Source organism: Falco punctatus, assembly GCF_963210335.1.
Source record: "Falco punctatus genome assembly, chromosome: 7".
Lineage (NCBI taxonomy): Eukaryota > Metazoa > Chordata > Aves > Falconiformes > Falconidae > Falco > Falco punctatus.
In genome coordinates this window covers 37,000,618-37,022,842 of record NC_137587.1, presented here as the reverse complement: position 1 = coordinate 37,022,842, position 22,225 = coordinate 37,000,618, and the positions used below count along the sequence as shown (strand labels likewise).

At 39.0% G+C, this 22,225-nt stretch overlaps 1 protein-coding gene across 13 annotated transcripts in view; it reads left to right on the top strand.

Annotated features, from left to right (window-relative positions):
* CDC42BPB (CDC42 binding protein kinase beta) overlaps nt 1–22,225 on the top strand; it is a 98,552-nt gene that overhangs the window by 31,537 nt on the left and 44,790 nt on the right. For all 13 annotated transcript variants that reach the window (XR_013929302.1, XM_080394544.1, XM_080394543.1 and 10 more), the window contains exons 3-6: nt 9,154–9,237; nt 12,695–12,790; nt 17,271–17,419; nt 20,745–20,838. Coding sequence is in view for 12 of the 13 variants with exons in the window: in XM_080394544.1 (XP_080250670.1) it covers nt 9,154–9,237; nt 12,695–12,790; nt 17,271–17,419; nt 20,745–20,838 (423 nt within the window). In the remaining variant the exon portion in view is untranslated. The remainder of the gene's footprint in view (nt 1–9,153; nt 9,238–12,694; nt 12,791–17,270; nt 17,420–20,744; nt 20,839–22,225) is intronic.

The following is a 22,225-nucleotide window of genomic DNA, read 5'->3' as shown; positions in this document are numbered from 1 at the left end:
AGGGGCTTGTGGCATCTGACTTGTATGAAGCAATGCTTCAGAAAACGGAACGGGGGAGCTGTAAATAATTTTTCCATAGTATATTCATACATACATAGAACTATGTTAGAAATTAGATGATGGAATTCTAGAGGTTATAAGATTATTCATTAGTTCTTGTTTTAAAAAAAACAACACCCAAACACAGCTGTCTGCTGGAAGTAAATTTTAGAAATACCTATTAAATATTTGTTAGAATGCTTAAAGAAATTAATCAGAATTAAACTAAACATATTCCTATTAGAATTAAGTAGTTTAAATGCTGAACAGCTAAACAAGCCAGACTTCAAAAAGGATGAAAACTACATTCCATTCTTCTCAGTTCAGCTACTGTTTGGAGAATGCCAAGGGCTTTAGTCTTACCAAAGAAGTTTTGCACAAATCAGTAGCTTTGAAGAAAGAGAGCTTAAACAAAGTAAAGGCATGATATTAGTTATTAGTCAGGATTAGTGGTTCATTTTTGCCACACAACATATAAGCCAAGCAAACATGGTCTTTGACTGGAGAGAGGATTGAGACCATGTGAGCTTGTCCCTGTGAACACAAGGGCAAAATCAGTATCTAATTTAAGGCAGATTGATATAATCACCGGTACATATCTGTACTGGCATGTCAGTGCCTTTTTCTTTTTTTCTTCTTTTCAAACCAGCAGAGCTCAAGCTGGTTCTTTACACTTTTTCCAGCAATATGAGAACAAAACCCAGCAGGTAATCCAAAGCCACCTGAGTGAAAGTTTTTATAGCATGGGAGATCTGAGAAAGGAAGAAGAAAAAAATGTTTCTTGAAGCTCTTATTATGCTGGGACAGAAATAGCCTAGCTCAGAACCTAGAGGTTTCTTCTCTAGCTGCGTGCTAAAACATGCAATTCTCTTTTTCTCATGAACTAAGCCAGCCACTTTGCATGCAGATAAACTGAATGTCTGAATATCTTTTACAGCAACCTTTAAGGCTCTGACTCCTGGAGTCACTGGCTTGAGAACATAATCTGATTTTTTCAGAAGTTTCATAGTTATGAAGAAAAGTATGAAATGTTCTTTGAGTACAGAACAGCGTATAATTTGAAATGCTAGCTGTAAGAAGGATAAACTACTCATGGCTCTTTCCCATCTCCTAGGGTATATTTACCTGGGTGTATACCCAGCTGGATGGAACATTTTTGTGAGAGCCCCAATGTTATTTTCAGTCTTTTTTGTGGATCATATCATCAGATAGCTCATGCACAGAAGGGCAGCCTCCATGAGGAATAAAACTAATAATTAAGAAGTCCCCTGAAATAATATCAGAAATAAAATGGTTTTCTGTAATCCTAATTCTGATTTCTATTAATAAAAGTAATGTAGAAGTCTGTCTTTGTAGACAAGAATGAGTATGTTCTGTAGGGTGATATTTGTTGATAACTAGTGAAAACACAAGTTTTAGGAGAAGATTTAAAGGATATGAGCACAGAATGGAAAACTCCTCCAGCTTTTAGACTTTTAAAAAACCCCACCAAAACAAAAAACTGAAACCTACCTATGGCTTGAAGTTTACATGTGCCTGACTACTCCTTCCATCTAGAAACACTGTGGACCATTACTTGAAATGAAATAATGTCCTGAGAACCAGTGCTTGGTGGGATTGTGCTTATCTGAGAAACTTAGGCCAGTTTAAGGAGTTCTTTCTGTGTGCTTGGTGTTCGCATGCCACAGGATCGGGGAGTACTACAGTGCTACAGGACGGTGGGAGGGATAGGAGGGGGGTCGCATGTATGGGGACTGGCTCTAAATCCATGCACTTGCTCCTTTGCAAGCATCACCTGACCTCTTAGCAATGTACTTGTAGGTCTTCAAGGTTACTTTTCCTTGTATACAGGACCATTTAGGCACACTGCTGTAGATTAACTCATTTCAGTGAAGAGCAGTTGTTGAAGGAAGAACCGTATCAAGATGTACCTTGTTTGAGAACTTGTATTGTATAACGTGGCTGACACCTCCTGGAAATTTGGCAGCATGAGACTGGAACAATTGCTTTCCTTCCCTTGTTTGTTAGTAAGGATTTCTTGAATGAGCAACGCTTACTGCGGTTCCAGCGGAAGGGTGGAACTGCTAGGTCTTGCTTAGCACAAAAATAACTAAAACTCTTAATGTGCCCCACCTAAGTATTACTGCTCTGGATGGATTAGAAATACCTTTGCATGTAAATGATGTTCTGTACAGACTTGATCTGTGTAGCGTTTAGTAATAGCACATGTCACCTCAACTCAGGATGCTTAGTCAGAGTCATAGCTGGAATCAACAGATGTAAAGATGTGTTTCCAGAAGAAAATAAATAATGAACGAGAGAACAAGGCTGATCCCCTGTGTACCACAGGTTTCTGATAAATTACGTGGTTCGTAATGAGAGAGATACTGGCTAAGGGTGCAGTGAGACTCAAAAGTGAATATGCAAAACCTAAGCTTTCTGCGGACAGTCGTGCTTGGCAGTGAGATGCAGAGCTGTTTGTGCCTTTTCCACCTTGTAATCACAGCTGTAGGGTATCGAGTTTAATGTTTTTATGTACAGATAGAAATTAACCCGGGGCACAGTGAGCCTGCAGACTGCAATTAAGGCTATCTCACCTATTCAGAAGGTTTGGGGATTGGTATTGGGTACCCAGCAGGGGCCGTACCTTCCTACATTGTAGATTTAACAGAATTCATAAGTACTGCACACAACATATGACACTTCTCATCCAGCTATTCAAAGAGTCAAAGCATTCAGAATACAATGCAGAAGAAATATTTAATTAGCACTGCTTTTCTATAGTACGCTCTTCACACACACAAAAAAAATCAAAGCAAGCTATTTTCTGCTGTGGAAATGAACGAAGAAAGAAGCTGCTTTGTTTGGAAAATGCCTCAAAAGAGCTGGTTGCTATCTGGGTCCTCCCCAGCTCTGTGTCTGTTTGTGTGGCAGCAGCAAGTTTCTATGGTGACAGGCAGGTTGCAAGGAGCTGGAGAGACACAGCTCATTGTAGTGCTGCTGCTGGACCAGCCAGTTGTCTCTGCAGCTCCCCCCCCCCCCCCCCCCGATTGCTAAGGAAGAGCTTAGGTGTTATTCGAGGCCTTATTCTTCTTTTGCAAAACCTTTCTGGCTGGAACTTGTGATTTCTTATATATACAACATGAAGATCTGCACCGTGTGTTCAATAAAAATAATAATAAAAAAGATTTTACTTTGGAAATGTGCACTGTGGCATGTGAACCCTACCAAAAGGCACTCTGGTTGCTCATTTTAAATGTAAAATAGACGTAAAAAATCTGATACAGCAGTCCAGACCAGTTTTTCCTCAAAGATGCAGTATTAAAACTGTTAACTAATGAGCTACATATGAAAGACTTTTCATATCCAAGAGTATCAGGAGGATAAAGCAGTTCCTCCAGTGTGTTTTCAGTAGCTGGTGTCCAAGGTATCAATAGCATCAGACAGAAATAGTACAGCAGAAGTGGCATATACAAGCTTTAACTGAGGGAAATGACTGTAATATTCAATTATGAATCTGGTAATAAGACATTACGGATAAATTGTTTACATCTAAAATGACATTTTGTCTCTTCTCCTGGTTGAAAGGCTTGTCTAAAATCTCAGCTCAAATGTCTAAAGCCATTCCAAGTTCCTGCCAAAGGTTAATTCATGGTAATTTTACACGGGTTTATCCATGTAATTTTGTTGTCTGTTAGCCTAAGCAGATCTTTTATCTGCTGTTATACTTATTACTAATGTCCGTCCTTCCAATTTTATTTGTAGGTAGCAATCATATCCACCTTTTTTTTTTTTTTTTTGAACAAGTAAAGCTTTTTCAATTCCCAGGTAATACGAGAGGCTCTTTAGTTCCTTGATGATCTCAATATCCTCCTTCACGCCTGCTCCAGATAAAGTTTATTTCTCTGAGGTGTGGCTCTGTGTGAAGTTACCAGTGAGTGTATTTCTACAAGGCAGTAATGTTTACCGATCGTAGGGGTGTGTATCTGCCTATGAATTCCAGAGTTGTGTTTGTCTTTTTCTTAACTACCTGCTCTTAGGAGCTGATTGCATGAGAATTATCACCTCTATGTCTGTGTTCCTCTTCTTTTCAGCTGAGAACGTTTTTGTGTTTGAGTTTCACCTTATTCTTGCAAGTCCAGTCCTTGAGGATGTTTTACCTGGAAGTTTAATGTGCCATGAACATGAATAGTGCCCTAGTTAGTTTTGGTTTTTTCTTTGATTTGAAAGTAATGTCAGCATGGTTTCCAAGAAGTCTTTTAGTTAACTATCTAATTGTTTTCTGGAAATAGTCTTGCATTTAAATGATTTCTGCGCTTTCTTATATCATACTTACTGTTTGCATGAAAGAAAATTTGTCACTTGATGCTGCTTACTAATGCTGATCGCATCATGCAAAGGGCAGAGTATGGTGGTGCGAAATTCTGTCATGTTTGTAGAGGCTGATTTGGCTCAGATTCCCACCCTGTAGGTTTTATCGGGGTGTGAGGGAAGGTGGAACTTGTCCTAGGATGGCTTTGCGCAGTGCAGACGTGAATGTCAGTATCAAGTGGGTCTTGAAGATCAAAATGCAGCAAAATACTTCTATAAAATGATTCAAGAAGCAATATACTAGTTCTCACCAAAGTCTAAAAATACCATTTTAGTTACGCTGGTTCCTTTTTTCTTTTTTCTTTTTTTTTTTTTTTTTTTTTTTTTTGTTTTGTTGCAGTACAAGTGAAACAGAGCTTTGAGGCAAAAATTATGGGAAGAAAATGGATGGCAGAAGTAATACAAATCTGATAGGGTGTTGTGACATGTAGTTCCCACAGCTGGCTCTCACTCATGCTTTAGCCTCAGTCCTCATACATTTTTTTGATGTGTCTAAAGTTGGTTGAAGTAGGCACTAGGATTCATGAGGCCTTCTGAGGTCCGTGAGGAAACATACTTGATCTTTATTGCAGTGTCCTTGTTGCTGTGGATCTTGGGCATGACGAGTCACAGTGGCGGTAATCAAATGAGCTGGCAACAGCTTAGACTGATACAGGCTTGCGTGGAAAGGGGGGTTGCAGTGTCGGGGGAACCCCTGTGTCTGGAATTTTTCCTTATCAGTGTTTTAAGACTTAGTAAAGCAGAATCACCTAAATTTCTCTACCAGGCCACTCTGTGATTGTTATTTTGGAACCCCCGGTTCTCAGTTCCAACCAAGCATAACGAGATGCAAGTTGGTTAAGTTGTAATTGTCTTAATTTGACACAGGTATCAAAAGTAGTTGTTCTGGGTCAAAGGTGTGTGGATTAGTTAGCCTACATCCCATCCCTTTAGCCAGTTAGAGAGATGTAGGAAAAGAATCCAAGGACAGAACAGAGCTGAACCCAGCTGGCTTCCAGCAGCTGAGCGTTCAGGGGCTCCACAACAACACCTGGAACTCAGTGGTCAGTAGGCACTGAGTCTTCGGCTGTGTGTGCTACTTGGGTATTAAGCATGTGATTAAATACTTTCTGTATATTTAGGTGTCCACAGCAGCCTGTGGCTAACTGTTGCCTAGCAGTAATGCTTCCTTAATCTCTCCACATTTTTATTTGATGCTTTTCAATATCTGTGTTATGAGAAACAGCAAATAGTTGTTCTCTGTTCATCTTCTCTGCAACATTTGTGGTTTTGTGTGCCTGTCATAGCTGTTATCTCTTCCTGGCCTGGAAGAGATTAGGTTATTGAATTTTCTTCTTCAGAAGCTATTTTATACCTCTGCTTGTGCCTTTTTTTTTTTTTCTTTCATTATCCTTAACATACTTCTTTTTTTTCTTTTTCTTTTTTTTTTTTTTCTTTTTAAACTTCTATTACAGTGTAAGTTTTAATAGCCTTGGAAAGGAAGAGTGAGCATCAAAATTAAATCCTGGTCTTTTACAGTCTGTGCATAACACGAGCACTGGTTTGGCCAGTAGACTTTTAAACTCTGAAGATGGAAGCAATGATTTTGTTCTTAAAGTAGACATTTGTAGCAGTGTAAAAATTTTTGGAATACCTCTGAACACCAAGTATTTTTCATTATGTTAGTGGATGTGGTAGATTGGTATGTAGTGTAGGAGCCGTCTTATTTAAAACCTGACATCTTGCATGGTTAGCACAATTGCAATATGAGAGGTTTGTTTGATCTTGCAAAGTGGTCAATGTGGTAATTGTAATTGAATTTGAGGTATGCCAGAGAAAGAGGAATACTTACAAAAGTAAGAAAAAACAACTACACCACAGCATCTCAGAAGCAGCCAAAGCATTACGTGACGAATGTAAACTTAGAAATACTGCTACCTGGTGAAGAAAGTAAAAGAAAGCTAACTTGAGGAAACACTGAGGTGTTCTATGGAACAAAGAGTGTGGGATTTTTTTCAATATTGCAACAGTATTCTTGCTTTTAATGTTACTGAGTTTATCATGGCATAATTTATTTTGTGCTTCCCTGTTTCAGTTTAGAGAGAAATGAGGTTTGGGGTTTGCATTTCTATTTGTTTTTCTTCTAAAAAATCCAGATGATTAGAGTTGGTTGAGGAGTCAGGTCTAGTCAGGCCAAAATTCTGTTCTGTAAGGCACCTTCTGCACCTTTCGGTTTTCCTTTCAGAGATAAAATTATTGGGGAGCTACCTATTTTGCTTTATGATTGCATGAATTTTTCTGCTGGCACAAGAAGCTGTCCCACTGCCGCCCTTACAACTGAAGCAGCAGTGTGTTACTGGTGCCATAACTTGATAACCACTTAATGTGAAAACATGAGTCAACTTTCCTTTTATTAATTCTACTTTTTCTTCCACAGAAGACAATTATCTTCCTCCAGAAAGTTTAAATTGGGCTTTTTTAAGCAGTCCTTTCAGTTGAAAATAAATAGCGCTAATATAGATAGCAACTGGGGAACTGCTAAATAGATCCTACAGATTTGGCTTCCTTTTTCTTTTTTTTTTTTCTTTTTCCAGGGCTGTTCTCATTTACTACTTTGTTCTAATGTTTGCACAGCTCCTCAGCTGTGCATGTCCTCCGTGAGCCAGGCTCACATCATTCCTCAGCAGTTGAGCAGGCTTCAAACTTCTGCCATCCCGCAGTGCTTTCAGCGATGGCCTTAAATAAAGTGCAGTAAATGCATATCTGGGTTCTGATTTGTGCACTACATTTGTACTTAAATGGCTGAGCAGTTCTAATTTTGTGGTGTAATGAAACTTGAACATTGCGACTTCAGGGCTCAAGGAGCGATGCTTGCAAATTGCTTCTGCCCCGGAGCTTTTGTTCATCTGCAGGAGGTAAGGGTGCTCCGCTCTGGCCTGGCCCTTCAGTGGAGATGGGCATATTGCCAAAGGTGTCACGTTCTCTATGGAACAGAGTTTAAAATGCGTAGAGGGTAATGTCAGCATCTTGCAGTTTCTCAAAGGTTTTAACGTGCAGTTTGACTTACAGTGTGCCTTCAGGTGTATCAGGGTAATGATTCAATTAAAGTCTGTGGAGAGCGGCTGTTACAATGGGGTTTAATTGCAAGGCCGTGATGAGGCTAGGAGCAAGGCTAAACGTTTTAGGCTGTTACTGAAAGTCAGTGTTGAACAGTTTCGTATGTGCCAAGGAACCTCACATATTTGAGACTTTCTTGTCTTAATCCTCCTTCCCCCACGGCCCAAGCAGTGTCTGCAGGAGGTGGTTATAGGCCAGGAGACACTGGGATGTAGTGTAGCTGTGGATATTCTACATTGCTTACAGAAGCTGCTTCTTAACGCCGTGTCTTTCCCAGCTTGTGTTTAGGGCCAGATTCCTATGTCTTTCCTGTGATGGGTACCTGCTGGTTCCTTCCTTAAGGTGTGTTTCCCTTACATGACAGTGTGCAGGTGTCATTCATCCGTTACGTGACCCGGTGAGTGGAGCTTCACTCACTGTGGGGTGGAAGGCTTAGGTATGTGTCTGCAGAGTGAGATTTCTGTCTAAATAAGAATATCCCATTCTTGCGTTACTGGAGGGACAGTTGTCCCCGTGCCCCTCATCTGGAGTTTCTTTACTGGTAAGGTGCAGGGAGGTATTGTATTTCCCTCTTCCCTCAGGACTTCTGACTTTGTGTAGTGTTGCTCTGCTTGGCATACTATTCCAACCTTGGTTTATAGTCAGCATCTTCCTAGAGATGCTGTAGCTCCTGAATCCCTTACAGATAGAGTTTTTAAGCAACAGAAGAGGCGAGCTGATGTGATTTCTGTTAGTTTTCCCACTGCTATTCAGAGCTCTGTTGGAAGCGATGAAAGCTGGTTGGTTTTCCACTTCTGAACTAGAGACAAGCTGAGAAGCAGCAGAAATATTCAAGCAGTCCATGTATAGTCCTGTGAAAATGTTGCTGTCTTAGTTGCGATGCCTGCTTTTCTTTTGCCAACTGGAAGAATTTTGTGGAAATGATGGCTTTACTACAAGAATTAGTTTTGGTCTTGGAGAATATAAGTCTTGGTGAAAATAAAGTCTTTGCATTCCTAAGCCTTGAAGTTTTTGTATTCTTCTGGTTTTTCTTCCACTGTACAGCTACTGTTCATAATAGACCGGTCTAAGCAAGTCTAATACACAGGATGCATAGTAAAATGCTTCGAGCAAAATGATGAATAACTAAATGAATACTGTTTTTGCTTCTTTTAAAATATCTGTATATAGTACACAAAAGCATAGTAATTTGCAAATATCTATCAAGTTCCTGAAACCTGAAATGTGAAAACAAATTAGTCAAATGTAGTGTATTTCTATTCACAGCAGCCTTTCTTGTTTTCTCAGGCTGTCCTTTTAAATGTTGCCTCATTGGCTGAAGGCATGGTGTACAAGCATCGCTTTTCTTGGCAAACAATGCAGCTTTACTATGCATGTTCATATGAAAAGCTTCATGCTTCTCCGTATCATCCACCATGTACTTGATCATGAGCACTTGACCACACATGGTGTACTGTGTACCAAGCACATAGTAGTAATGCAGGAGGAATATAGAAGGAGCAAAGATTCGAGCTATAGTTTTATCAATATGTGAATTGACCGCTGACTCCTTAGTAATTTTTTTATTGACTTGTGAACATTAAGCTGTTTGAAAATTGTATTTCTCTGACCATGCTTTTGTTAAATAAAGGTATCTTATTATTTCAGGTTGCAGTTGTTAAAATGAAGTGTACAGAGCGCATTTATGCAATGAAAATTCTAAATAAATGGGAAATGCTTAAAAGGGCAGAGGTAAGTAATATGGTTCTTTAATGCAGAGAATTTTTAAAATGGCATTAAGAAAATTACATTGAAGCTCTTCCAGATTAGGAAGAATTATTTCATGACCATAGGAGCTTCATTCTTTTTTCTTTTTTTCTTAAGCTGTTCTAATGCAATCAAGTCTGACAGTCGCTTCCAGGCATCTGTTGTTCTTAGTATTACTGTGTATTCATCCACCAGACAGTCTGCCCTAGTTCTTACCCTGAATTTATTGGCCGTTTTTTTGTTTACAATAAAGGCAAGTTAAAGACTACATGAAAGCTGAGATTGGTGCCACTATGACATTCACAGCTGTATACTAAAACATTATGAAAAGGTCTTGTGCTCAGAAAGCATACATTAAGGAGCCTTGCATCCTACAGTTTGTAACAGGATTTATAGAACTGGTGAAACTAAATATTTTGGAATCCACAGACCCATTGTAAAACAAAACATGTTAAGAAGGTAAATGTGTTTAAGAAAGGTATTTTTGAGGAAAGGAGACATACACTGTCACAACAATTTATGTAAATGTGAATGGGTACTTCACAGATTAGGAAAGGACCTACTAAGAATATGCTGTGGGAAGTGGCATATTTCTACTCTTGCACAGTAGACGAAAACCTTATGGCAAATGTAATATTACATAAGTCAGCAGGTAAATGAGCAATAGGTTTGAGGAGAAAACACATGTAGTGCATTGGTACTTGCAGCAATTCTGTTAAGGGGCGAAGGCTAGTTGTTTGCTGAGGACTGAGCCTGCTGACCCTTCCCTGTCCCATTCTTCTGTCCCCTTCCTGACACCACCTCCCCCCAGCCTACCCTTCCTAGTCCCTCCCTTTCAGTGAGTCAGTGCCAGCTCTTTTCCTGTGAATAAATCTTCTCCTCCTTGTTAAGCACCTCTTCACCACTGCCTTTGCCTGATTTAGTCACACTCCGTCCATCAGCCCATGCTCTTCTTTACAAGCAGCGGCAGCCACTGCTACTTGCCTGTTCTTTGAGCTGTCAGGAGAATTCACACTCTTGGCTGCTGCATCAGCAGTTCTGCGTGAATCCTTCCCCTGTATGGGGGAAATTTGGTGCCCTTTCTACACAGATTTCAGTTGGGTTAGTTCATTGGTCAGTATAGAATTGTTTTAAACCCAAATGCTTGTAGGGAGCTCCCAAACTCTAATGGAAATACAGCTATGCTGGCTTCCTTCAGTCATTTTTAAAGTGACTTAATTAAATTATTTACTTAAATAGCTGAAACTTTTACATGTACAGATGTCCTGAGAAGACAGCTGTTTACAAGTTGTCTTCAAGTTACGCGACTAACTCCTCTTACCCTCGCAGGCGGGCAAGAGACAGAAAAGGGTTATCCACCAAGAAAGATGTATAATGAGCAATAGTTTTCGCAATACACACGTAAGACAAGTAACAGTCCAGCTAAGATCTCTTTCTGCTGATTTTCCTCATCTGCAAAGGATAATAAAAGAACTGGTTTTGCTGCTGTGCCTCTTTGTCTTTTCCTGATCAGTTTGCTCGCTTGATTTGGCTTTTCCGGATAAGCAAGACTTTATAACCTGCATACCAAGTTCATAAAACATCTGGGTGTTAAAATTTCCCAGATGTGTTAAAACTTGTTAGTTTTTAAATTGAAGCCTGCGAAGATACAGTAGCCTCTTAAGTGGGCAGTTCCACTGAAGAGCAGACTTCAGGTATTTTATTATCCACTGTATGACTGGTCTAAGCAGAACATACTGGGTTATGTTTGTTTTGTATGACTTAATAAATGTAAATGTAAAAAATTATCTAAACGCTACTCATTTGTGTACTAGCTGCAAGAAAAAAAAATACGGTGAGAAGCTGCTAAAATACAGGAAAGATTAGTGAATATCAGCTGACATCCTTAAATGGGTTGCAAGCAAAAGTAGATATGGCATTTATGTTGATAAGGTGGACCATTTGTATTCATTGTTCTGACAGCAAAATACATAGTCATTAGTATATTACTGTTGACAGTTCCAAATAAGTCCTGACTGGCTGGTTAGGTAGCCTGTCATGCTTTTTCAAGGCACGTCTCAAGGCCTTTTAAGCTAGTGTAAGCAGAGAAAGAGTGTTTTATACTTTGAATTCATGATGCAAAGTGTTCAGCAGCATTACTGGTTTTTGAAGTGTTCGTAACATTCCCTGGCTGTTTGAGGTTGCACAGTGAACTGGATCAAGGAACTGATGTCTTTGAAAATAAACAAACTAGTTTTCTGTGTTGGCAGCCTGCTCACATTGTGGTGCCAGAAGAACTGAGAAGTGCTGTGCTCTGGTGCTGAGGGCAGGGAGTAGGATTACTTAGAGCTGCTGTTGCTGCCAAACTGTTTGTAGAGTGATACTTTGGCCTTGCATTCATAAACCGTTAAACCACTGTCAGTTAACGTTTAGTTACAATTGACATCTCTCTGCACCAGTAATTACTAACTTCACAATGTGGCTACAGTACGGTTGCCTTCAGTAGGAATGTAAATTGGCTTTTGCTTCCTTGGTGGGGAAAAATGGTTGAGATACCTTTGTAAGATAAGTATATGGTAAGGATTGGGCTTCCTGGGCATGTGCCTTCCATAGTACATTTTCTAAGACATCTGGACAAGTGGCAATGACAAAAAAGAAAAATAAAGTCCATCAATGTCTGGAACCCAAACACTTGAATCTGCAGCTACTGAATATCCTAGCAATGGCTCTCTGAATTGAGAGTAGTGGAAGAGTCGTCAGATCCGCATCTTGATGGTTCTGATCCAATGAAAACGTTAATATATTTTCATTAAGGATGACTCACTTGAAGTTTATGAAAGTTGGTTTTATGTAAAGATGCTGAGAAAACCTGTTACACAGAGCTTGCTTCTCTGAAGTGTTGCAGTGTGCTATTTGAAGTAGAGGAAAGACTGAAAATGAAAATGTATTATGCTTGTCAAAGATAAGACAGTAATAGTAAAATCTCTTATTTCCTATAGTGTGTTGGCAGTGTCTGGAACTGGAACTGTAATGGAAGAAAAGTATATGTGAAACTCTCTTTTCACAAAGATTTTTTTCAGAAGAACCAGGCTTACTTTCCTAAAGCCGTGTTCTTTCTGCTACAGATTGCAGTGAGAAGTTATCATTTTTCTGGCTTTTAAAAATACATTATGAAACAAAGATTCGGTGTTGGTTTGTGGGCATTTTGGGGATGTGTGTGTTGTGTGTCGATTGTTTTTGGGGGTTTTGTTTTTTTAAGGTCGCAGTCAGGATTAGCGTGACTGAATGCCTGACTACGAGCCTGCAGAGATTCCCTGGCTTGTCACTTGTGCAGACTGAATTCCAATGAACAGAGACCTCTGTTCAGTAATTTTAAATAATCCCATAAAACATCCATATATATTCATCCTGTGAAAACTACTTGTTGATGTTGACAATGGCTTTTTCCTCTCTCTTCCTTTAGACAGCTTGCTTCCGAGAGGAGAGAAATGTCTTGGTGAATGGAGATTGTCAGTGGATTACTACATTGCACTATGCCTTTCAAGATGAGAACTATTTGGTATGTTTGATTCATCAGCAAATAAAAGCTTTCGGTTATGAAAGAACTTTATTTTTAGTACATTTAAGGATATTAGTGCAATAAATCAGTCCACCTCATGCCTTGCAGTGGTGTTTCAACACTCCTGTTTTCTCCTTGAAGAAAAACTTGAAAGGGACTGACTAACTCCAGGAGACTGAGAAAGTCATGTAGTACTATAGCATACAGAGGTTTAGTTAAGCACCTTAAATTAACTAATCTACCTTGCATAAAATATTGGATAATGCTGTGACTAAATAATTTGAGAGGTATTAACTCTGTCAGAGTAAGAAGTATTTTAATTTTATTTTAAACTTTCAGAATGTCTTTTGAAGCAAGATTTTGTTTAAAAATGGCGAAAGTAATTTAAAACTCTATTTATAAAACTGATTATACTGGTGTTTTAAAAGCCTGAAGAAAAAAACAGCCTATTTCTTAAAAATATTTAAATAAAATAAGTTTTTAAAGTAGCAGTTTGGTCATCTCAGTAGTTTGAGAGACTTCAGCAACTGTTTATAAAGAAAGTCATTATTCATATTACTTTTTTTAATGATGGGTTACTAGAGCTATAACATATAAGCTATGTTTACCTTAGTCATGGGAGTCGAGAGAGAGTGGTCAGGAGCAAAGTCAGTAAAGCCCCAACATATTGCAGTTATACTAAACCATAGAGCTTCTGTGTGGCTGCTTGAGGCTGGGTTTGCAAACCTGCTATTTCTTTCACTGACATAGTTGTAATGTGAAAGTTTTCACCTTCTTAACCTTTTTAGATAGTACTGCAGAAGCAACTCATGATTATAAATAATAATAAAAAGGTATCGATAAAAGGCTGCCAATGAGTTCAAGAACTAGGCATATGAAACAGAAAATACTCAAACATTTTCACAAGTGCTGAAACAAAACAAATCATTTTGACCGTCATGTTAAAAGTATTTTCAGAGTAACAAGCACATCACAAGCAAATAAGTAGTCAGGTCTTAGACCCTCATTTATGTCCATTGAATTCATTGTGATAAATCCAGATTTTCAACCTCTCAAATTTTAGTTATCTGTGGCACTGCCTCATGAAGACAGCTCGTAATTGCAAATCCCCTCAGAACCAAAGACCCTTCAGACTTGCATATAAATAACCTAAGATCCTGTAACGTATTTCCAAGTAGCTTGTAAGAGTGCAGCTACCTAACAAAAAATTGTTAGCTGTGCAAGGTAGCAAGCAGTAGTAATGACAGTACAGAGAGGGCTATAGTGGTGTTGATACCATCTTACACAAATCTGTTCCAAGCAAGCTATGGCAATATAATACATTCCTTTTCCTGAAGTTCCCGAAGACACTTAGATGTTGAAGTTTCACTTGACAGCAGAATTTAGACATCTAGCATCTAATTTGAGATCCAGTATCTAAGAAAGCAACAACTCTGCCTGGCAGGCAAAGTCAGCAGATTCCCAGCATGCCTGAGATCTAGTTCTGCATGTGCTAAGATGCTGCCTTCCAGTTTGGTCTGTTACTCAGCATCCATCTTGTGTCTGGTGCTCACAGATGGGGTGTATCTGCATCTCAGTCACTCTATTGTAAATGATGCTTGAAGAAAAAGTGAAACACCTTTCAGTGTGATTTTCATCCAAAAAACAGAGCAGAAGGTTCTCTTCCATACTATCTTAGTGGTTTACTTGTCCAGAGGCTAAAAGATTTCTCTTCAGTTCTGTGCTCAGCTTGAAGAAGTTTATAGCCATGTTTTATCACATCTTGAGAGAGTGCTGCCGTGTTAGAACCTGGGCAGATTGGTTTACATTTTAGCCGTGCTGTTCATCCCTGATCGTTGTAGAGTGGGAATGCAAAGCTGAGAACAAAACAAGAACAGACAAGAGAGCCTGGTTCTCCAGCCTGGAGTGGACATTGGTCCTCTGAAAAAGAAAGCTGTAGGTTCTGGTATCTGCTCCTAGTGATATTTGTGCATTCAAATTAGTGATTTTTTTAAAATGCAAAAACATATAAGCTAATCCCAAAGCAGAAAGAGAACCTTGGTGTCTTTCCAACACCTAGGGCTTTGCCATCCTCCTCTGGCTGCATGATAAAGGGTTCAGAATGAGATAAATAATGAGAAGGTAAGATGTTAAGGTAGAAAAGTAGTAGCTGCCCTTGGAGACTCTAGAAGTAATTTGGGTTTAAAAGTAATTGGCGTTTTATTTCCTTTATTTAATATCAGTAGAGCATGTGATGATGCAGAACTTAAATATAAGCAAGAAACACAAAATTCTAGAAAAATTCTGTTCTGGAATTGATTTTCTGGTTCTGCTCCTGTAGTTTTAAAATATTTTAGAGGCAAATACACCACGTGGTAGTGTTTTCTAAACAGTCAGTTCTTAAATGACATTACATGGAAATGTTAGTGTGGGTTTTAGAAAGCTTTCATAGAGACGACTTGAGTCAAGATAGGTTAAGTAAGCCTTTGGTGATTTTCGCTGAAGCCCGTATGGTATAGGTAAAACATAGTCCATGAATATTAGAAACATACATGGTACCTGAAGTTCTTCCAGATTCAGATCTGTTAGTCTTTTTGTGACTTAACAGACAAACTTTATTTTCCAGTCTCATTCACATAGAAAGGCTTATGTGTGTTTGCCTGCTGACAACCTTTTAAAGGCTTCTGAGTATTCATGAGAGAGTATTTTGATGTCTTTTTTTTTTTTTTTCCTTTGATTTCCAACTACTCTCCCTGTGTTTGATGTAGTCACTTCCTTGGAAGAAATGTGATACCTCAGATTTCAGCATCAGAATAGCCTTTATTTTAACCCCATGTGAAGGGAGAAGTGCCTCCTGGCAAGAAGATTGTGAATTGGGAGATGAGTAAAATTTGACTTTCTTACAGAAGAGGCTTCATCATCTTCTTCTGATCCAAGTGCCTCATTTCATGAGTCAGCTGAGTTCTTGCTGATTAATGAATGCTGTGGGAGCTGAGGAAAGTGTGTTACCTTGTCTTTTAGGCAGGATACTTTAGCTCCCACAGAAGGCTCTAGAAGCTCTCTTAGCCTTGAATGTGTGATAGAATACTTTTAATACAGTATCCCTTTTAAAAGATTGCTGCTTCCTATCTGTAGCCTTTTGTTTTCAAACATAATTGTTACATGTGTACAGTGTTACAACACATGTTTAAAATTCCTTGATGGTTGCGCAATATGGGCTGATTAATTTCAACATAAGTGGTGAAATTTTCCTGTCAGGTTAAGCTATGTTTTGAATAAGATGGAGAAAAATATCAAAACCTATGCCTTTTGGAGTCAGTCTTCTAAGCCAATAGAGAGTGAGGGAATGGTTAATATTGCACTTTATATTCTTTTGGGTTCCTATCTTCTTTAATTTGCTTCCCTTGTGGAAGATAAATCTGTGGCAGGGACAGTGGATTGTAGGTAACTTTACCTTGAGGAGAAAGATAAGATGACTGCTTTGAAAAGTTAATTCCAGAATAAGTAAAGTTATTCCTAAAACCAGGTATCAAATCATTTTGGGAAGCAGTGAACAGAATTGCTCAGGACTGGTAGTACTGGATAAAGTCATTATACTTGAATATTTGTTGTCTGTATTTAGGTAGATACTGCTAGGAAATAACTAAAACCGTAGTTATTTTTATGTGGTATGAGAAACAAATAGCAAGTCAGAGTTGTTTTCTTTCACATTACCCTGTCTGTGCTGGTCCTTTCCGTGGATAGAATAATGGCTGATGGGCCTAGGAGGCTGTTTACTTTTTCATTGAAATATATTCAAAAGGGCATTAATGTTTGATTTTTAGATTTCCCACTGTAGTGCCTTTGGCTTGACAGTGCTTCTAGCTTGTCATGGGCATCCCTAATCTATAGTGTCATCAAGGTCCTGCCAGCTATGTTATGCATCTATGATGTGGCATGTGCCAAGATGAGTATTTGAAGATGTTGATATGATGAGTCCTACTTTTGGAACAACTAGTAGTATTAAAATGGCGCCAAAAGTAAAAGTAGTAATAAAAGATATATTTTGGACTAGATTGCATTAAGTATTCTTTTTAACTATTGGTTTTTTCTTCCCTGCATCATCTGGAAATGCCCTGTTTAAGGGTTGATAACCTCCATTAATTTTGGTGATCCTAGAGCATTTTCTTTGTGTGACACTGTAGATAAAACAGAAATAAACTCACACTGATTTACTTGTTTGTTGCTGCCGTGTCTTGGGGTTTTTTTTTATTTATTATAAGAACTGAATACTGATGTGTCATCCTTCCTGTGTATTAAAGGAATATGATATCTTTTTACACTAAATAAGCAAATAAAAGTAATTAAAAAGATTACAAATTTTGACTGGTTTCCCCAGGCACAGGGAAAAAAAAAATCAGTGAAAGGTTTTTTTTCAGGGATTGCCTAATGAACTCTATTTTTTTTCTTTTTTTTACCAGCTGTGTTTCTGTACTTGACTGCTTTATTTTTCGCTTTTCAGTATCTAGTGATGGACTACTATGTTGGTGGTGATTTACTGACACTTCTCAGCAAGTTTGAAGACAAGCTTCCTGAAGATATGGCTAGGTTCTACATTGGTGAAATGGTGCTTGCTATACATTCCATACATGAGCTGCATTATGTGCACAGGTAAAATACTGTCTCACTTGGCAAAAAATATATGTACAGTTATATTAAGTTAATCCTAAAGGTATTGCTACGTATACAAATGGGCACTGTAGCCACAGGCAAACTACTGTGAGTACTTGCTTATTATATACTGTATAATAGCTGTATAAGCTATTACATTTAAATATCAAGTTTTGATGTATTGGTATTAGAAGCAGTGACCTTTATCTAACTTTTTACTAAAGCTTTTATTTTTAATCATGCTTCTTGACTTATTCCCAATTCATTTAATGAATATTTATCTGCCTTTGTCCAAGCCAGTGTAGAAGTTTAAAGTAGTTTGAATTCTCTGCAAATGTTTAGGCATTCTGCAAAATTTACGCACAGTAAGCCCATGATAACATCAGTGCATCTGTTTACCTCAGATCATCCTCAAACCGTTTTTGGAATGAGTAGGCATGTGCCAGTTTAATTGTTTCTGCACAAGGATGTGTATTCCGGATCAGTGCCTACCATCATGTTAACTTATGTTGTGCTCTGTAGTAAGTAGTTAAAAGTATATAATATTCCTTGTTGTCTGTCAGAGGAAGCGGGTCAGGAAGGTAGAGTACACTTTATATGCTCATTTTTTGGCTTCCTCTTGGATTTTTATTTACAATTAATGTTTAAAAGACACAGAAATCTCAAACTATAATGCTTTGAACTCTTCTGTTTGGACTTTGATAGCTGTTTCAAAACCTTAAAAGATCAAAGATAAACTCTGTAATACACCTGTGAGTAAACATGGACAGTGTGTGGGGATTTTAAAATGTTCTGGACTCAGAGTTCACTAGAGGCACCATTGCACCCATTTCTCGGGAAGGTGGCCTGACTAACTGACCAGCTACATCTTTGAATGGGGCTGAATGAATGTCTGTTGGTGGCAGAAGGAATGAATGGCTTTGAGGCCAAAACATATGCTTTGAATAGGAGATGTATGAATGCCCAAGAAATTACTGCTTGGCAACTGGAATTGATTAGGAGGAAGCATGATTGCTCTGGAGAGGATTTCAAGGACCCTTTAAAGGCTTATATGACCTGTTAGTTGTAGATAGGAAACAGTGGAGCTCAGAGACGAGGCATTAAGCTTTTCTGAACAGAAGCAGTGTTCCCTTAGGCAAGCGAGATCTCTGCTTTTCTGCTTTGCATGCAGATGTGTTGGATGGGATTGGCTTATGCTTCGGAAGGCCCAGTGAGCAGTGTTCTTTAAAAACCAACCAACCAAACTGGTTTATAGTTTTATATAAGTTTTAATAGTCCTCTGCACCTGCTGAGCTTGGCTTGTGGTTATGGGACTGTAAGAAAGTGTTGACAATATCTGGAACTGAAATGTATGGAATGAGTTTAACAACAGAAAATGATGAATGAATTTATCGGGAAAACATAGCGAGATGGTTTGATTTTCTGGGTTAGTGCATATTTTTCTTTATTATAACGACTAAGTATGCATTTAATTTATGTTGACAGGCATAGATTAGCATTTACTATTTTGTCTTAATACTGCTAATGAGCACCAGTATTAGTAAAGTTTCAGTTATTAATTTCAAAGCATTAGCCCTTGGTTAAAAAGTGTTAATTCAAGTTTGTGTTAATTCAAGTTTGAAAAGATTTATCAGATTGGCAGGATTTTTACACATGAGGACCCTTTGTTAAACCTATCATGGTTTTTCTCGTAAGTTTCCTCAAGTGTGAAAGTGGAATTCAGCACCTTAAAAATCAGACCTTGTCAGCTTCCACATCTATGTAGCAAGGTGTATCAGAGCACATTTTTTTCCTTGTTCCTAGTAATTCTGCTCTCTTCCTCAAAAATTAAGCTGAAGCTGTTGTACAATTTTTAAGTTTTTGGGCACATGTAGTGGCATTTGGATCTTCCCATTTGAAAAAAAAAACCCACATTGTTTTACAGTGCGACAGGACTGGTGGTTCTAAGGTAAAGCACATGTGGTTTTATTTGGTACTAATAGGTAGTATTATTTGAATAAATATGAAATCTAAAAAAACCCTAAGTAACACAAGATGACCATTTTATAGGTTTGGTTATCTTTTTGGCTAGCTTAGATAACTATTCTAAAAAGGCGTGATGATATGCTAGGCTGTTGGGAGCTGATCCTGGATAGTGTTGGCTAAAGAAAGGGAAGGAGACTGGTATATGTTACCTTGGAAGACATGGATGGTTTTTTTTTGCCTGTGGAATTGGTGGATAACTGAGCTGGTTTTGCTGTTTTGCTTTCTGCACTTGCTCTTCTCTCTTCCTTTCTTGCTGCCTCCCAAACATATTGGCCAGGTGCTCTTAAAAATCAATTGGGATATTTTGAGGCTATTAATTTTAAAAAACAAAAGAGCATAGTATGTATCAGGACTGTCTTAAGTTATCTGAAGGATTGATCTTTTACTAATACTTTGTGTGAATTTTAGTACAAAGTGATGAAATAAAATGTGGTTAATTGGTTGACTAAATTCAGTTAACATGCTTTTCAGTAAATCCTTTTTGGCTACCTTCCTGATATCAAAAAGGAATATAAAGTAATGAGCTAGAATGAAATGGGAGTTTTAGTTCCCTGTCATTTAGTAGCCTTAAAATTCTATGTATCATTTTATACCCTGCTAATATATATATAAAAACAGGAAAGACACAGTTTGATATTGGAAGCTTTCTAATGTTACTGCATCCTGTTGAAATGGCATTGCCTTAATCCCAGAGCTGGAGGAATTCAGTGGCTTATTAGAGTAACTGCTGCATGTACACAGGATGCAAGGGTCTTCAGGTATTCATAAAAGCAAATGTGCTGTGCAGTAGTGTGTAGAAAGTCTTGAATAGCAAATGAAAATTACTGGCCAAAAGCAATGCTGGATAAAATTTAGAGAAGCAGGAAAAAAACTTCCTAGATAAGAAATAAGAAGTTAGTTACAAATCTTGGCATAAACCATGAGATTAAAAGATTGCCTTTCCTCTTTTATCTTTCTTCCCTTTAAGCAGTATATTGTGGTGCATATAATCTTGAAATTATGTTGAAGTGAACTGCCTATCTGTTACAGTTGGTATGACTCACAGTGATTGTTCTGCTTGGTTGTTTGACTGTTCAGAGTTCAACTTTGATGAGATTGAAAATCTGATGTAATCCAAGGCTTCAATTTTGTGGGCAAAGTTTTAGGCAGGAGGAGGAGGGGGCTGTAAGTAGTGCAATAAAAAGAGTATGCATCAGTGGGTATCCAACATAAAATTCTTTCCTGTTCTGTGCAAGATTAATCTTTACAAACAGAGCCAATGATGTATACAGTCAAATCTTTTCACTTTCTCTTATAACAGGGACATAAAGCCTGATAATGTTCTCTTGGATGTGAACGGCCACATACGACTGGCAGATTTTGGGTCCTGTCTGAAAATGAGTGAAGATGGCACAGTATGTATGAAGCAAAATTTAACTGGGATGTTGGTAGTGGGACCTTTTAAGTGAGCTGCTGGTCCTAAAGCTATTAGACATTGCTAGTGTACATGAGGGAGGTGATGGGATTGTAAGCTTATTGACCTGTTAAAAACTGAGGGAAGAGTACAACTCAACATACTTATAAAAACATTTTTGACATCTTCATCCTCTTGTTTTATTATTATCCTTTGCTATGTATTTCTGTCCTTCATCTTTTCTCCTGCTGGCCATTTGAGTCCTCATGGGATTTTTGTGAACTGTCCAAAGACCCTTTGTTAAAAAATAGAAATTTGACATTATTTATGTCTTGGAATCACAGGTGACCAGGAGCCTAGAAGCCATGACAGGCTTGAAGTATAAGTCATTCAAAATGGAAGCCTAACTATGCCCAGCTAGAAATTAATCTGACTACTGCTGTAAAAGACAATGAAAAAGTTTCTATGAATAAATGCATTAGCAACAAAAGGAGGGCTAAGGAGAATCGCCATCCTGTATTGGATGTGGGGGGAAACATAGTGACAAAGGGCGAGGCAAAGGCTGACATACTTAGTGCTGCCTTTACCTTAGTCTTAAATGGTAAGACCAGTTGTTCTCCTGGTACCCAGCCCCGTGAGCTGGAAGACAGGGACAGGGAGCAGAATGAAGCCCCCATAATCCCAGGGGAAGTGGTTAGTGACCTGCTACACCACTTAGACACACATAAGCCTATGGGGCCAGATGGGAACCACCCAAGGGTGCTGAGGGAGCGGGTGGGAGTGCTCACCGAGCTGCTTTCCATCATTTATCAGCAGTCCTGGCTAACCCGGGAGGTCCCAGTTGCTTGTGAACAGAGGTTAGCAAATGTGACACTGTCTACGAGAAGGGCAGGAAGGAGGATCTGGGGAACTAGAGGCCTGTCAGCCTGACCTCGGTGCCAGGGGAGGTTGTGGAGCAGATCATCCTGAGTGCCATCACGCAGCACATACAGGACAGCCAGATGACCGTGCCCGGCCAGCACACATTTATGAAGGTCAGGTCATGCTTGATTGACCTGATCTCCTGTGACAAGGGGACGCGCTTAGTGGATGAGGGAAAGGCTGTGGATGTTGTCTACGCAGACCTTAGTAAAGCCTTTGACGGCGTTTCCCACACCGTTCTGCTGGAGAAAGTGGCTGCTGAGGGCTTGGCTGGGCGCAGGCTGGCTGGGTGAAAAGCTGGCTGGCTGGCCCAGCCCAGAGCGCGGTGGTGCGTGGAGTTACATCCCGCTGGCGGCCGGTCACACGTGGTGTTCCCCAGGGCTCAGCGCTGGGGCCAGTCCTGTTTGATTCTTTATCGACGATGCGGCCGAGGGGATGGAGGGCAGCCTCAGTCGGTTTGCAGAGGC